The sequence below is a fragment of the Pseudophryne corroboree genome, chromosome 9, assembly GCF_028390025.1.
Source record: "Pseudophryne corroboree isolate aPseCor3 chromosome 9, aPseCor3.hap2, whole genome shotgun sequence".
Classification (NCBI taxonomy): Eukaryota; Metazoa; Chordata; class Amphibia; order Anura; family Myobatrachidae; genus Pseudophryne; species Pseudophryne corroboree.
This window is the reverse complement of record NC_086452.1, coordinates 450,376,108-450,393,616: the sequence shown is the minus strand read 5'-3', so window position 1 is coordinate 450,393,616 and position 17,509 is coordinate 450,376,108. Positions and strand designations below refer to the sequence as shown.

At 48.6% G+C, this 17,509-nt stretch overlaps 2 protein-coding genes across 4 annotated transcripts in view; one reads left to right on the top strand and one right to left on the bottom strand.

Moving 5' to 3' along the window:
* Positions 1-10,369, top strand: part of CFAP100 (cilia and flagella associated protein 100) — a 54,796-nt gene extending 44,427 nt beyond the window's left edge. For all 3 annotated transcript variants that reach the window (XM_063941195.1, XM_063941193.1, XM_063941194.1), the window contains 7 exons: positions 436-541; positions 2,610-2,679; positions 3,417-3,568; positions 4,806-4,941; positions 5,328-5,530; positions 9,535-9,628; positions 10,230-10,369. In XM_063941195.1, coding sequence (XP_063797265.1) covers positions 436-541; positions 2,610-2,679; positions 3,417-3,568; positions 4,806-4,941; positions 5,328-5,530; positions 9,535-9,628; positions 10,230-10,343 — 875 coding nt within the window. In that variant the 3' untranslated portion in view covers positions 10,344-10,369. The remainder of the gene's footprint in view (positions 1-435; positions 542-2,609; positions 2,680-3,416; positions 3,569-4,805; positions 4,942-5,327; positions 5,531-9,534; positions 9,629-10,229) is intronic.
* ZXDC (ZXD family zinc finger C) overlaps positions 9,106-17,509 on the bottom strand; it is a 52,042-nt gene continuing 43,638 nt past the window's right edge. The window contains exon 10 of the mRNA XM_063941190.1: positions 9,106-9,480. Coding sequence (XP_063797260.1) covers positions 9,469-9,480 — 12 coding nt within the window. The 3' untranslated portion in view covers positions 9,106-9,468. The remainder of the gene's footprint in view (positions 9,481-17,509) is intronic.

The following is a 17,509-nucleotide window of genomic DNA, read 5'->3' as shown; positions in this document are numbered from 1 at the left end:
ATGATCATGCATGGGTGTGCTTAATATGGGGCAAGAGAATCCAGGAGAACATAATCCACCCAAATGAAGAAATACGGTCCAACAATTTTATCCCCCCACACTTTCCCCCCAAAAAAAGAGAGCTACAGTTCCACATACAACCACCATCGGCCATTGAGTGTTAACAGCCATTGATGGCGGACACCCAATGGTTTTTCGCCATCGATGGCACATGGACCCGCAATGTTTTTTGTTTTCTCCCAGTCGCCAGGACACCCGACATGACCCGCTATAATGATACATAGCCTCATTAATAGGGTGTATTATGTCTTGCAGCCATGTACCCGTACAGAGTGTGTCCTTGTTTGCCTACTTGCTTTGGATCTTCCCATTCTCTGTTTTGTATCCTGGCCGGTCAGCATTAAAAGAAACCCAAATCTCCTCTTTATCATTCAGAGTCGGAGAGCCGGTTGTCTGGGCCGGGCGTTCCCAGCCGTGACTCCACCCGGGACGTCCGCCAGCCCTCTAGGCTGAGTCTGAAAACTGTGGCCTCCAAGAAAATGTGAGTAACCCCATCTTGTGTCTCGATAAATGTTACAGAATTATTTGTGTGTATGTAACGGATTAATAGCCCTCTGCCCCCTGCCGGCATTCTGGTGACCGGGATCCCGGTGGCGGTATGCTGACCGCCAGGATAGTGACTACTTACCTAGGTAACATAGTAAGTACTGAGTACCGAGTAGCAGAGATTCCTGAAGACACCATAGTCAACAACAGTGATAAAAAAAGCTGCCCGAACATAGGGGGAGATCTGTCAAACCTTCTATAGAGTACAAGTGGAGTAGTTGCTCCTAGCAACTAATCAAATTATAGCATACAGAAAAAATGTACTTTACATTTAGAAAAATAAGACGCTTTATTGTTTTTATAGTCTCAAAGCCTGTCACTTCATTTGGAAACTGGATAGAATTTGATTTGATAAATTGTTTATAAGTTTGTAATCTGACACACCTGTTTCACATGGGCTATTAGCACTGCTATATAAAGGGCATTCAGTCACTGCAACTTATCACCTTGAGAAAGCTGTGCTAAACAGCGAAACGCGTCGGTGGATTGGCTGGACTCTCATTCTTCATACCCCTACAAACGCCTAGAAGTCGGATATAGGAACTCTGCCATCAGCGATTTGAACATCTGCAAAAATTTGGGACCTGAGCGATCAATTGGACCAAGTGGCATCTTGAACCAAGCTAATCAGGTCGATTCTAACTGCAGTTGGTAATAACATCATTCGCTTACAATTGTTCCTGGACTGTGGCACTTATTTTGGGGAAGAACTGGTTCTTTTGAGTACCGGCCAACAGTATTAAATCCATATTAAGTATATGGGACTTTTTAAACTTCATGCAGTGCTATATTATGCCCTAAATTTTTAATTGCACTTATTCTTGTTTTAAATATCTGTTGCAACAGTATACATGAATTTTTAATTCTTGATTAAATTGTTAGTTCATTCTTATCCAGTTTCCAAGCGCTATTTCTTGTTTATTGGTATTATAGCATTTATCTAGTACGTTCTATAACATGATAGCTAGAATCTGATTGGGCAATGGGGGTAATTCAGACCTGATCGGTAGGCTGCGTTTTCGCACAGCGGGCGATCAGGTCCAAACTACGCATGCGTATGCACCGTAATGCACAGGCGCGTCGCACGGGTACAAAGCGGATAGCCGCTCAGCGATAAGTTTGTGCGACGGATCCGTTTGCACGGGCAATCGCAAGGAGATTGACAGGAAAAGGGCGTTTGTGGGTGTCAACTGACCGTTTTCAGGGAGTGTCTGGAAAAACGCAGGCATGTCCATGCGTTTGCAGGGAGGGTTCCTGACGTCAATTCCGGTCCCGGACAGGCTGATGTGATCGCAGCGGCTGAGTAAGTCCTGGGCTGCGCAGAGACTGCACAATATCTGTTTGTACAGTTCTGCTACACATGCGTTCACACACTTGCACAGCTAAAATACACTCCCCTGTAGACGGCGACTATCTGATCGCAGGACTGCAAAAATCGCTGCCCAGTGATCAGGTCTGAATTAGGCCCTATGTCTCCATCTGTCCTCTTTAGAAGGTTTGCGAAATCTCCCCTAGATAGTAAATTGGTAATACTGTCCTCCTCTGAAGACATCAGTGGCGATGCCCTGCAGGTGTGCCGTGATCTGGGGCACAGAGGAGAGGAGGGCCCGGCAGCACCCCCAGAGAAACCACCGTTGTCCTTCCCCATATGTTACTATGGGGAGCAGCCTCTTAGGGTTATGTTACAGTATCTGACTTGTATCACAGTCATTGTACTTGGCCCGTGTGATGTTATCATTTGCCTTTCGTGTTGTTTGTATATTGTAATTTACACCAGATGCATAAGAACTGGGCTAAGTCACAGCACGTATTCTGTCATAGTGAAAGTCCTGGAAACGGAGTAATAACATTCATAGACATAAGGAGGCACGCTAATACTGTAGCTGCATCTCAGATACTCAGTGCCACGTCTATGCCAGATCAGATTCTATTTGTTTAATTGAGAGTAGCTCATACTGACCCAGCGTGTTCAGGACAGCGTGACCTATAGATTCTCTTCACAGGAGCGTTGCATCCTTCCCGGGGGAAGATAAGAGCACCACCGAAACCTTGATGAGCTCCGACAGCGAAGAGGTTCGTGCGAGAATTTCTTGTGCAACTGTTAGTGACAACACCTTAACCCTTTCCTTGCCAAAGACAGCCGTCATGCAGCACTGAAAGGGTATAGCTTGTCTGCGCCGATGTGTCACACTGTGCTTGTCCCTGAACCGAGTACTACAGAGCTTAATGTAATGAGAATGGCCCTGAGGGCCTGATTCGTGTTTGCAAGTAAAGCAAAAAAGCACACTACTTGGCAAGGCCATGCTGCACTGCAGGTGGGGCAGATGTAACATGTGCAGAGAGAGTTAGATCTGGGTGGGGTGTGTTCAAACTGAAATCTAAATTGCAGTGTAAAAATAAAGCAGCCAGTATTTACCCTGCACAGAAACAATATAACCCAACAAAATCGAAATCGCTCTGCACATGTTATATCTGCCCCACCTGCAGCGCAGCATGGTTTTGTCCAGTTGTGTCCTTCTTTGCGTTGCTTACAAACCTAACTCAGCCCCTGAGTGCATGCTGTTCAATGCAACCCTGCACAACGTCATTTGAGGGGCAACAATTTTTGCCACAGTTGATATTAGGCAACTCCTAGCTTGTCAACTATGCAGGACATACTGAGCCTTGTAGTTCTACAACAGCTGTAATACATGGACAGCTTCCCTCTCTCAACTCTGTAGTATTACAGATGAATGACAGAATGTTGTGACTGTTACAAATTACACTGGAGCAGATTGACACAGTGGCCTTGGTGTTTGACCTCTAACCAGGAGCCGGAGTTATACTTCACTGACCCGCAGCAGCTGTTGGACATCTTCTCTGAGCTGGAGGAACAGAACCTCTCGCTGATCCAGAACTCGCAGGATACAGAAGAGGCCTTGGAGGAAATCAAGCATAACATCTCCACCACTGAGGAGAAGGTGTAAGTCTGATGTTTATATGCAATGATGCATGCGTGACCAAGACAGACGGTATCACAAGTGGAGAAACAAAGCGTTCCTGGGAGGTGTTCCTAGGCAGTGTTCTTCGGAGGTGTTCCTGAGTGGTGTTCCTAGGTGGTTTTCCTGGGTGTTCCTGGGAGGTGTTCCTGAGTGTTCTTGGGTGGTGTTCCTGGTGGAAGGGGATGGGGGTGTTCCTGGGAGGTGTTCCTCAGAAGTGTTCTTGGGGATGTTCCTGGACAGTGTACCTAGGGGGTGGGGTGTTCCTGGGGTAAGGGGCGGGAGGTGTTCCTGAGTGGTGTTCCTAGGTAGTGTTCCTGGGGGAAGGGGAGAGGGGGGGGGTTCCTGGTCAGTGTTCCTCAGAGGTGTTCTCGGGGATGTTCCTGGACAGTGTTCCTAGGGGGTGGGGTGTTCTTGGGGGAACGGGCGAGAGGTGTTCCTGGACAATGTTTCTGAGGGAAGGGGGGGGGGGTATTCCTGGGCAGTGTTCCTCGGAGGTGTTCCTGAGGATGTTCTTCGACAGTGTTCCTAGGGGGAAGGGGCGATGGGTGTTCATGGGAGGTGTTCCTAGGCAGTGTTATTCGGAGGTGTTCCTGAGTGGTGTTCCTAGGTGGTTTTCCTGGGTGTTCCTGGGAGGTGTTCCTAGGCAGTGTACTTCAGAGGTGTTCCTGGACAATGTTCCTGGGGGAAGGGGAGGGGGGTGTTCCTGGGAGGTGTTCCTGGGCAGTGTTCCTCACAGGTGTTCCTGGGGATGTTCCTGGACAGTGTTTCTGGGGGGAAGGGGGGGTTCCTGGGAGGTGTTCCTAAGCAGTGTTCCTCAGAGATGTTCCTGGGGATGTTCTTGGACAGTGTTCCTAGGGGGTGGGGTGTTCCTGGGCAGTGTTCCTCAGAGGTGTTCCTGGACAGTGTTCCTGGGGGAAGGGGGGGTTCCTGGGCAGTGTTCCTAGGGGGTGGGGTGTTCCTGGGCAGTGTTCTTCAGAGGTGTTCCTGGGGATGTTCCTGGACAGTGTTCCTAGGGGGTGGGGTGTTCCTGGGAGGAGGCCTGAAGTGATTGCAAAAACAGTCCCTCTTGTGGGCAGGTGATGGAATTGTGGCGGATGTGTCAATGCTTTTTTTCTTTTAAAACAAAACAATTAGTAGAATTAACAGAAGAAAAAACTCACAAACACTCCCCTTGCTCATTATTTTATTGTACGTTCCTTGTGTTTTATTTATTTCCAGGGAAAATGAGACCCAGCAGCTGAAGGATCATATTGCCCATCTGAAAGCCTGTATAGCGCGGGAGGAGGAGAGAGCGCTAGACCTGGAGCTGAAGTCTCGCGTATTTTCCTTCGGTGACTACAAGTCTGAGGACCAGGTAACATTTCATTCCTTAATCCAAAATGATGTCAAGAGTAACCAACAAATTGATTTCTGATCTTGCAGAAACTCAGTCTCAGCATTTTGACCTGTACGAGCCTTTATACAAAGATGCGGGAGGGGTTTCAACTGTTATATAACAGGGAGATGATACTTTTTAACTACAGCTGCAGTAGAATGCAGTGGTAACACTGATCCATGTATTTATCCTTGTCGTTCATTTCTGCACAAGTGGCATGGGTATGGGAATACTGCTGGTTATTTGGAGAATATAGGCTACAGAAAAATGGTGGATGGGGTATTAGAAACATTGGTCATGTGACTCATCTACTGTTGTAAGTTCTCTGCGGGCAGGTTTCTAATAACTCACCATTGGCTTCACAGGAGAAGATGCTGGTGTCTCTGAGCACGAAAGTGGAGGAAGTATACCAGGCCTGTATAGGGGAGAACCGAGCAAACCTGAACGCTCTGCAGATGCTGATGATGATCGAGCACCAGCTAGAAGAGCTGCTGGACAACATTGAGGTGGTCCCTAAGGAGAGAATAGAGATTGCGGAGAAAGCCAAGGAGAAGGAGCGCAGGCTGAGGTGAGGACAGGCTCCGGTACATTCCCATTCTCAGCGCAGAGCACTGTAATACTGTAACTACTGGCATGCATTACCCCCTGTATATGGCATACAGTACCAACAGTGCCAGGCGTAGGCAGCCCGTACCTCACCAGTTGCTGTGGAATGTCAAACATACAAACAGCTGGAGACTAACTGGCGTACTGGAACTTGTAGTTCCACAGCAACTAGACAGCTGTAGGTTCCTTTAATGCCTGATCGATGGATTTTGTCACAGATGTGGTACAAGGCGTACTATGCCGAGCCGTATCTGCTGGGAGGTGTACTATGCAGAGCTGTATCTGCTGGGAGGTGTACTATGCCGAGCCGTATCTGCTGGGAGGTGTACTATGCAGAGCTGTATCTGCTGGGAGGTGTACTATGCCGAGCCGTATCTGCTGGGAGGTGTACTATGCCGAGCCGTATCTGCTGGGAGGTGTACTATGCAGAGCTGTATGTGGTGTGAGGCGTACTATGCAGAGCCATATCTGGTATGCGGTATACTATGCAGAGACTTATCCAGAATGAGGCGTACTATGCAGAGCCGTATCTGATGTAAGGTGTATTATACAGAGCCGTATGTGGTATACTATGCAGAGCCATACCTGGTAGGCGGTATACTATGCAGACGTATCCAGAATGAGGCGTACTATGCAGAGCCATATCTGATGTGAGGTGTATTATACAGAGCCGTATGTGGTATACTATGCAGAGCCATATCTGGTGTGAGGCGTACTATGCAGAGCCATATCTGGTATGCGGTATACTATGCAGAGACGTATCCAGAATGAGGTGTACTATGCAGAGCCATATCTAGTGTGAGGTGTATTATACAGAGCCGTATGTGGTATACTATGCAGAGCCATATCTGGTGTGAGGCGTACTATGCACAGCTATATCTGGTATGAGGTATACTATGCAGAGCCATATCTGGTATGCGGTATACTATGCAGAGCCATATCTGGTGTGAGGCGTACTATGCAGAGCCATATCTGGTATGCGGTATACTATGCAGAGCCATATCTGGTATGCGGTATACTATGCAGAGCCATATCTGGTATGCGGTATACTATGCAGAGCCATATCTGGTATGCGGTATACTATGCAGAGACATATCCGGTATGAAGTGTACTATGCAGAGCCGTATGTGGTATACTATGCAGAGCCATACCTGGTGTGAGGCGTACTATGCAGAGCCATATCTGGTGTGAGACATACTATGCAGAGCCATATCTGGTATGTGGTATACTATGCAGAGACGTATCCGGTATGAAGTGTACTATGCAGAGCTTTATCCAGAATGAAGTGTCTACTGTAGAGCCATATCCAGAATGAAGTGTCTACTGTAGAGCCATATCCAGTATGAGGTGTACGATGCAGAGCCATATGCGGTATATTATGTATAGCCACATCTGGTGTGAGGTGGGGATCCGGACTGAAAGTCGACAGTAACTAGGTTGACAATGTCTAGGTCGACCACTATTGGTCGACAGTAACTAGGTCGACAGGGTGTCTAGGTCGACAGCGTCTTTAGGTCGACATGTTCTAGGTCGACAGGTCAAAAGGTCGACATGCGTTTTTCACAATTTTTTTCTTTTTTTGAACCTTTTCATACTTAACGATCCACGTGGACTACGATTGGAACGGTAATCTGTGCCGAGCGAAGCGGTAGCGGAGCAAAGGCACCATGCCCGAAGCATGGCGAGCGAAGCGAGCCATGCGAGGGGACGCGGTGCACTAATTGGGGTTCCCGGTCACTCTACGAAGAAAACGACACCAAAATAACATTAAAAACTCATGTCGACCTTTTGACCTGTCGACCTAGAACATGTCGACCTAAAGACCCTGTCGACCTAGACACCCTGTCGACCTAGTTACTGTCGACCAATAGTGGTCGACCTAGACATTGTCGACCTAGTTACTGTCGACTTTCAATACCACACCCGTGAGGTGTACTATTCAGAGTCATAACTGGTATGTGGTATACTATATAGAGACATATCCTGTATGAAGTGTTCTATGCAGAGCCTTATGCAGAATGAAGTGTGTACTATACAGAGCCGTATCCAAAATGAGGTGTACTGCACAGAGCCGTATCTGCTGTGAGGTGTATTAATACAGAGCCGTATGTGGTATACTATGCAGAGCCATATCTAGTGTTAGGTGTATTTTATACAGAGCCGTATGTGGTATACTATGCAGAGCCATATCTGGTGTGAGGCGTACTATGCAGAGATGTATCCGGTATGAAGTGTACTATGCAGAGCAATATGCAGTATATTATGCATAGCATTGTACAGTATGTGATATACTATGATGTATTATGTAGAGCCATATCTGGTATGAGGTATACTATGCAGAACCATGTCTTACGTGCAGTATACTATGCAGAGTGTATCGGACGTGAGATATATTTTGCAGAACCATATTTGACATGCAGTATATTATGCAGAGCCGTAGTTGGTGTGCAGTGTATTATCCAGAGCCGTATCTGGTGTGCAGTGTATTATGCAGAGACATAGTTGGTGTGTGGTATATTATGCAGAGCCATATCTGGTGTGCGGTAAATTATGCAGAGCCATAGTTGGTGTGCGGTATATTAAGCAGAGCCGTATCTGGTATGCGGTATTTTATGCAGAGCCATAGTTGGTGTGCGGTATATTATGCAGAGCCATATCTGGTGTGCAGTATATTATGCAAAGCCATATCTGGTGTGCAGTATTTTATGCAGAGCCATAGTTGGTGTGCGGTATATAATGCAGAGCCATATCTGGTGCGGAGTGTACTATGTAGAGACATTGGTGTCACTGGGGTTGATGTCACCCCACCTTCTGGACTCCGCAATGGCACGTTCCCTGGCAGATGACGTTCATGAAGCGTGCTGTGTCACAGCCCTGTTCTCGTCAGGCTGGGTGGGGGCTTGCCTCTCCTGGCACTGCTTAGTGACACCATCCAAGGGGGTGACACCAAAATAGCAGATCAGCTCTGCTATTTTGGTGTCACCCCCTCGTATGATTTCAGCCGGAGCAGCACGCACCCCAACCCCCCAGTGGCAGCACTATGTAGAGTCATATCTGGTGACAAAACTGCTATGCAGAACCTTATCCAGTAGCAGATCTGAAGTGGAGAGTCATCTCTACATACCGGCTATGCTAACCTCTCCCACTCTCTCTGTGCAAGCGGTAACTCTAGGCAGACTCCCACTCATGGCAATATCACTGCTCTATGACTGTAATGGACATTAGGAAATGGCACTACCTGCGGGGTCCAGAGGAGAGAGGCACAGGGATGGGGACGACGGAATTGGCAGCAAACCGTAATGCAAATAATCCAGACTATACCAAGATTTGATGCTTAGTTGTGAAAGGGGGTGATCCTCTCTGGATGGCTCGAGTGAAGAGATATATGGGGTACACTGAAGTGCCGCTACTGGTGTTGGCGAGTTGGGGGAGGTGTGCAAAACGCGTTGCTGACAACACTAACCAATCTATTGGACAAAACACAGTGGCTACACACAGGTGCTTCGTGCTCAGATAAAGAGTCCATATTTACTAACAGAGTCAAAAGAACCATATACTCTGGGAGATATGACATTGGTATACCAATACTGTATATGAGATGAAAACGGTACATTAATAATTTAGAAGATTGAATTTTAGTGATTACTTATTCATCGAGCATATTGTGACTCTCAGTGAGTGATACACAGTAACACAGATCTGGTTTCTGAGGCTTCGGTAGAGTCCACTCAAATGACTGCAATGTTAAGCGGATGACGTCCGATTTGTACGTCTGCCTAGACTGTAAGCTCACATGAGCAGAGACTCAAATGACTGCACCTTCTTCCTCAGCCGTGCTTGCTGTATACAGTATGTGCAATTTGTACGATGTGTAACCCCCAGCCAGCCGTCACTGCAGTTTTATGGCACCTCCTAAGTAAACAATTAGGATATTTGATTAATTCCATTTGACATCTCTTTCCTTAGACTTAGAGAGGAAAAAATTAAACAGCAGAAGCTGCACCAAGAGGAGAGACTCCGGCGGGCGTTGGAGAGGGCACAAGCTGACCCCAAGAAAACTGTAAGTATATAATACAATTATATATAGCGAGAGTGTTATAAGTCAGGACTCTAGGGGCTAGAGGACATACTGTATACGCAACAATAAATTAGTCTTCAACCGGCTCCACAGAAGCAATAGAACAGTGCCACCTGCTGGCCACAATAGCACAACCGCTGGCAGAACATTCATAGACATAGGACACTTAACAGCAAGAGATTCCCAACATTCTATTGTGTGCTTATTAGGACCAAAGGTTGTGAGAGCATGCTGGGACTTGCAGTTCTACAGCAGCTGATGCGCTGTGTAGGGGGAGATGTATCAAGCTTGCACACTGATAAAGTGGAGTAGTTCCCCAGAGCAACTGATCAGCCCCTGTCATTTATCTAGAGTTAGAAGCTGATATGTTTCCTTGGGTAACGTCTTCACTTTACTGTATCTCTCGCCAAGGCTTGATACATTTCCCCCTAGGTCTGTTACACATGCTGCAATTTTTTGTGCAGGGCATAGAAACACATCCACATAAAATAACAACACAATTCAGCAAGCCATGTGCTATGATGTTACATAAGGAACTTGTGGCCATTCGCACTGTAACCCCGGTTTGTCCGATCATTTACAGACGGGCAGGAAGCTCATGGCACGTTCCGACCCACCGGCTCTGAAGCTCAAGGTGGACAAGGACCAGGATAAGATCGACAAGGAGAAGGAGGAAGCCATTCTGTTTTTCAGCTAATGTCTAATAAATATGTGACATAAGAATTGTTGTCTGTGATCATCTAGAAAGCCAGGATCTTACAGTACACCAAGGATACTATTTATGTTCTTAGTGTGGAGTGACATGATGTAAGTACATAGAAACATAGAATTTGACGGCAGATAAGAACCACTTGGCCCATCTACTCTGCCCCCTTTTTTTCTCTTACGTCCTAGAGGATGCTGGGGACTCCATAAGGACCATGGGGTATAGACGGGCTCCGCAGGAGATATGGGCACTCTAAAGAACTTTTAGTATGGGTGTGCACTGGATCCTCCCTCTATGCCCCTCCTCCAGACCTCAGTTAGATTCTGTGCCCAGAGGAGACTGGGTGCACTGCAGGGGAGCTCTACTGAGTTTCTCTGATAAAAGAATTTTGTTAGGTTTTTTATTTTCAGGGAGCACTGCTGGCAACAGACTCCCTGCATCGTGGGACTGAGGGGAGAGTAGCAGACCTACTTAAATGATAGGCTCTGCTTCTTAGGCTACTGGACACCATTAGCTCCAGAGGGAGTCGGAACGCAGGTCTCACCCTGCCGTTCGTCCCGGAGCCGCGCCGCCGTCCTCCTCGCAGAGCCGGAAGATAGAAGCCGGGTGAGTATTAGAAGAAAAGAAGACTTCAAGGCGGCAGAAGACTTCAGATCTTCACTGGCCATTGCTCCCACACAACACAGAGCAGGCACAGATGGGTGCAGGGCGCAGGGGAGGCGCCCTGGGCAGCAATAAACCTCAAGGCTGTCATGTATATATATATTAGGCTGCGGAGGCAGTAAATAGATAAACCCCCGCCATTTTTTCCAAATTGAAGCGGGACCGAAGCCTGCCGCTGGAGGGGGCGGAGCTTGATCCCTCAGCACTAACCAGCGCCATTTTTTCCACAGAAGCTGCAGAGACGCTGGCTCCCCGGACTCTCCCCTGCTGAAACACATCAGAGGGCTGAAAAAGAGGAGGGGGGCACAATATTGGCGCAGTGAGTGGGGAAATACTTGATTATAACATAAAAGCACTATCTGGTTTTCCAGTATAAGTGGACGCTGGGTGTGTGCTGGCATACTCTCTCTCTGTCTCTCCAAAGGGCCTAGTTGGGGAAGGGTCCCCTTATAGTTATATCCCGGTGTGTGTGGGGTGTCGGTACGTGCGTGTCGGCATGGTTGAAGCGGAAGGCTCTTCCAAGGAGTAGGTGGAGCAGATGAGTGGTGAGTCCACGTCGGTGGTGCCGACTCAAGAGTGGATGGATATGTGGCATATGTTAAATGCAAGTGTGGCATCACTACATAAGAGACTGGACAAAGCAGAGTCCAGGGAGACAACAGGGGGTCAATCCACGGATTGGACCGACTCACAGGGCCCTTCAGGGTCTCAGAAACGTCCCTTGTCACAAATAGTAGACACAGATACCGACACGGAATCTGACTCCAGTGTCGACTATGATGAAGCTAGATTGCACCCTAGGGTGACAAAAAGTATTCAGTGTATGATTATTGCAATAAAAGATGTTTTGCATATCACTGATGAATCCTCTGTTCCCGACACGAGGGTACACATGTTTAAGGGAAAGAAGCAAGTAGTAACCTTTCCCCCATCTCATGAACTTAACGAGTTATTTGAAAAAGCTTGGGAAACTCCAGACAAGAAACTGCAGATTCCCAAAAGGATTCTTATGGCGTATCCTTTCCCTACACAGGACAGGGTACGTTGGGAATCCTCTCCCAGGGTGGACAAGGCTTTAACACGCCTGTCCAAGAAGGTGGCGCTACCGTCTCCAGACACAGCAGCCCTCAAAGATCCTGCAGACCGCAGGCAGGAGACTACTTTAAAGTCTATTTATACACATACTGGTGCTTTGCTCAAGCCGGCAATTGCGTCGGCATGGGTATGTAGCGCAGTTGCAGCTTGGACAGATACCTTGTCAGCTGACCTTGATACCCTAGACAGGGATACCGTTTTATTAACTTTAGCCCATATTAAGGACGCAGTCTTATACATGAGAGATGCTCAGAGAGACATTGGACTGCTGGGTTCCAGAGCCAATGCCATGGCTATTTCTGCGAGACGAGCCTTATGGACCCGTCAATGGACAGGTGATGCGGACTCGAAAAAGCATATGGAGGTTTAACCTTACAAGGGTGACGTGTTGTTTGGGGAGGGGCTCGCGGATCTGGTTTCCACAGCTACCGCGGGTAAATCTACCTTTTTACCTTTTGTTCCCCAACAGCAAAAGAAAACTCCACAGTATCAGATGCAGTCCTTTCGGCCGCAAAAGCCCAGAAGAGGTCGGGGCTCCTCCTTCCTTGCCAGAGATAAGGGTAGAGGAAAAAGAACACCTGCTTCGGCTGGTTCCCAGGAGCAGAAGTCCTCCCCGGCTTCTGCAAAATCCACCGCATGACGCTGGGGCTCCCCTAAGGGAGTCCGCACCGGTGGGGGCACGCCTTCAATTATTCAGCCAGGTCTGGGTTCGGTCAGACGTGGATCCTTGGGCGATGGAAATTGTTTCCCAAGGCTACAAGCTGGAATTCGAAGAGGTGCCCCCTCGCCGATTTTTCAAGTCGGCCTTACCAGCTTCTCCCCAAGGGAGGGAAATAGTGTTAGCTGCAATTCAAACGCTGTGCCAGCAGCAAGTGGTTGTCAAGGTCCCCCTGCCCCAACAGCGAAAAGGGTATTATTCGACCCTGTTTGTGGTTCCGAAGCCGGATGGTTCGGTCAGACTCATTTTAAATCTAAAATCCCTGAACCTGTACTTAAAAAAATTCTAATTCAAGATGGAATCATTCCGAGCTGTAATATCCAGCCTAGAAGGGGGGGATTTTATGGTGTCACTAGACATAAAGGATGCTTACCTTCATGTCCCCATATATCCCTCTCATCAGGAGTACCTGAGATTCGCTGTACAGGACTGTCATTACCAGTTTCAGACGTTGCCGTTTGGGCTTTCCACGGGCCCGAGGATTTTCACCAAGGTGATGGCGGAAATGATGGTGCTCCTGCGCAAGCAAGGAGTCACAATTATCCCATACTTGGACGATCTCCTGATAAAAGCGAGATCAAGAGATCAGTTGCTGAAGAACGTGGCGCTCTCCCTGAGAGTGCTCCAACAGCACGGTTGGATTCTCAATCTGCCAAAGTCTCAATTGGTTCCAACGACACGATTATTGTTCCTAGGCATGATTCTGGACACGGAACAAAAGAAGGTTTTTCTCCCGTCAGAAAAAGCCCAGGATCTCCAGACCATGGTCAGAGACCTGCTAAAGCCAAAAAGAGAGTCAGTTCATCAATGCACTCGAGTTCTGGGAAAAATGGTGGCAGCCTACGAGGCCATTCCCTTCGGCAGGTTTCATGCAAGGACTTTTCAGTGGGACCTTCTGGACAAGTGGTCCGGGTCCCATCTACAAATACATCAGACGATAACACTGTCCCCCAGGGCCAGGGTATCTCTCCTGTGGTGGCTGCACAGTGCTCACCTTCTAGAGGGTCGCAGGTTCGGCATTCAGGACTGGGTTCTGGTGACCACGGACGCGAGCCTCCGAGGATGGGGAGCAGTCACGCAAGGGAGAAATTTTCAGGGACTGTGGTCAAGCCAGGAGGCTTGTCTGCACATCAACATGCTGGAATTAAGGGCCATATACAACGGCCTTCGACAAGCGGAGATTCTTCTTCGCAACCTACCGGTTCTGATTCAATCAGACAATGTCACAGCCGTGGCTCATGTAAACCGCCAAGGCGGGACAAGGAGCAGAGTCGCGATGGTGGAGGCCACCAGGATTCTTCGCTGGGCGGAAAATCACGTAAGCGCTCTGTCAGCTGTCTTCATTCCGGGAGTGGACAACTGGGAAGCGGACTTCCTCAGCAGACACGATCTCCATCCAGGAGAGTGGGGACTTCATCGAGAAGTCTTTGCAGAGATAACGGGTCTCTGGGGAATTCCTCAAATAGACATGATGGCGTCACGCCTCAACAAGAAGCTTCGGAGATACTGCGCCAGGTCCCGGGACCCTCAGGCAGTAGCAGTAGATGCCCTGGTGACACCATGGGTGTTTCAGTCGGTCTATGTGTTTCCTCCTCTTCCTCTCATCGCAAAAATTTTGAGGATCATAAGACAAAAAAAAAAGAGTACAGACAATACTCATTGTTCCAGACTGGCCTCGAAGGGCCTGGTACTCAGATCTTCAGGAAATGCTCACAGAAGATCCTTGGCCCCTTCCTCTCAGGGAGGACCTGTTGCAGCAGGGACCCTGCGTGTTCCAAGACTTACCGCGGTTAAGTTTGACGGCATGGCGGTTGAACGCCGAATCCTAGCTGGGAAAGGTATTTCTCCGGAGGTCATACCAGGAGGTGACGGCGAAACATTATCACCTTATCTGGAGGAAGTATGTCTCTTGATGTGAAACCAAGAATGCTCCTACGGAAGATTTCCATCTGGGCCGTTTTCTCCACTTCCTACAGACAGGAGTGGATATGGGCCTGAAGTTAGGCTCCATTAAAGTACAGATTTCGGCCCTATCTATATTCTTTCAGAAGGAATTGGCTTCTCTCCCAGATGTCCAGATTTTTGTAAAGGGAGTGCTGCACATCCAGCCTCCTTTTGTGCCCCCAGTGGCACCCTGGGACCTTAACGTGGTGTTACAGTTCCTTAAATCGGGTGGTATTCATGTGACCGCCGGTCAGCTGACCGACAGTCACATGACCTCCTCCACCAGCCCGACGGGTCACTGTCCCGATGGTCGGCATGCCGACCAACAGGGACTATTTCCACTCGTGGTTGTCCACGACACCCATAGAGTGGGAATAGAACCCGTGGCGACCTCAGGTCGCCACCGAGCCCGCAGTGTGGCGAGCGCAGCGAGCCCGCAAGGGGCTTGCTGCACTCGCCCCTCCCCGCCGGGATCCCGGCGTCGGTATGCTGCCGGGATCCTGGCGTCGGTAAGCTGACCGGCGGTCAGGAGACCGCCGGTCAGCTGTACTACACCCCTTAAATCTCACTGGTTTGAACCCCTTCAGACGGTTGAATTAAAATTTCTCACCTGGAAGGTGGTCATGTTATTGGCCTTGGCATCTGCAAGGCGAGTGTCAAAATTGGCGGCCTTGTCTCACAAGAGCCCCTACTTGATTTTTCATGTGGATAGAGCGGAGTTGAGGACTCGTCCTCAATTTCTGCCTAAGGTGGTGTCTTCATTTCATATGAACCAACCTATCGTGGTACCCGTGGCTACGAGTGACTTGGAAGAATCAGGGTATGTAGTCAGGGCCTTAAAAAATAAGATTTTACTCACCGGTATTTCTATTTCTCGTAGTCCGTAGTGGATGCTGGGAACTCCGTAAGGACCATGGGGAATAGCGGGCTCCGAAGGAGACTGGGCACATCTAAGAAAGAATTAGGACTACCTGGTGTGCACTGGCTCCTCCCTCTATGCCCCTCCTCCAGACCTCAGTTAGGAAACTGTGCCCGGAAGAGCTGACACAATAAGGAAAGGATTTGGAATCCCGGGTAAGACTCATACCAGCCACACCAATCACACCAAACAACTCGTGATACTATACCCAGTTAACAGTATGAATAACAACTGAGCCTCTCAACAGATGGCTCCAAACAATAAACCTTTAGTTAAGCAATAACTATATACCGGTATTGCAGACAATCCGCACTTGGGATGGGCGCCCAGCATCCACTACAGACTACGAGAAATAGAATTACCGGTGAGTAAATTCTTATTTTCTCTGACGTCCTAGTGGATGCTGGGAACTCCGTAAGGACCATGGGGATTATACCAAAGCTCCCAAACGGGCGGGAGAGTGCGGATGACTCTGCAGCACCGAATGAGCAAACTCAAGGTCCTCCTCAGCCAGGGTATCAAACTTGTAGAATTTTGCAAATATGTTTGAACCCGACCAAGTAGCAGCTCGGCAAAGTTGTAAAGCCGAGGCCCCTCGGGCAGCCGCCCAAGATGAGCCCACCTTCCTCGTGGAATGGGCTCTCACTGATTTAGGATGCGGCAGTCCAGCCGCAGAACGTGCAAGTTGAATCGTGCTACAGATCCAGCGAGCAATAGTCTGCTTTGAAGCAGGAGCACCCAGCTTGTTGGGTGCATACAGGATCAATAGCTAGTCAGTTTCCCTGACTCTAGCTGTCCTGGAAAATAGATTTTCAGGGCCTTGACTACGTCCAGTCCAGCAACTTGGAATCCTCCAAGTCCCGAGTAGCCGCAGGCACCACAATAGGTTGGTTCAAATTAAAAGCTGATACCACCTTAGGAAGGAATTGGAAACGAGTCCTCAATTCCGCCCTATCCATATGAAAAATCAGATAAGGGCTTTTACATGACAAAACCGCCAATTCTGACACACGCCTGGCCGAAGCCAAAGCCAACAGCATGACCACTTTCCACGTGAGATATTTTAGCTCCACGGTTTTAAGTGGCTCAAACCAATGCGACTTTAGGAAATCCAACACTACGTTGAGATCCCAAGGTGCCACTGGAGGCACAAAAAGGGGCTGAATATGCAGCACTCACTTAACAAAAGTCTGAACTTCAGGCAGTGAAGCCAGTTCTTTTTTGGAAGAAAATTAACAGAGCCGAAATCTGGACCTTAATGGAACCCAATTTTAGGCCCATAGTCACCCCTGACTGTAGGAAGTGCAGAAATCGACCCAGCTGAAATTCCTCCGTTGGGGCCTTCCTGGCCTCACACCACGCAACATATTTTCGCCATATGCGGTGATAATATTTTGCGGTCACATCCTTCCTAGCTTTAATCAGCGTAGGGATGACTTCCGACGGAATGCCCTTTTCCTTCAGGATCCGGTGTTCAACCGCCATGCCGTCAAACGCAGTCGCGGTAAGTCTTGGAACAGACAGGGCCCCTGCTGCAGCAGGTCCTGTCTGAGCGGCAGAGGCCATGGGTCCTCTGAGATTATTTCTGGAAGTTCTGGGTACCAAGCTCTTCTTGGCCAATCCGGAACAATGATTATAGTTCTTACTCTTCTCCTTCTTATCATCCTCAGTACCTTGGGTATGAGAGGAAGAGGAGGAAACACATAACCGACTGGTACACCCACGGTGTCACTAGAGCGTCCACAGCTATCGCCTGAGGGTCCCTTGACCTGGCGCAATATCTTTTTAGCTTTTTATTGAGGCGGGACGCCATCCTGT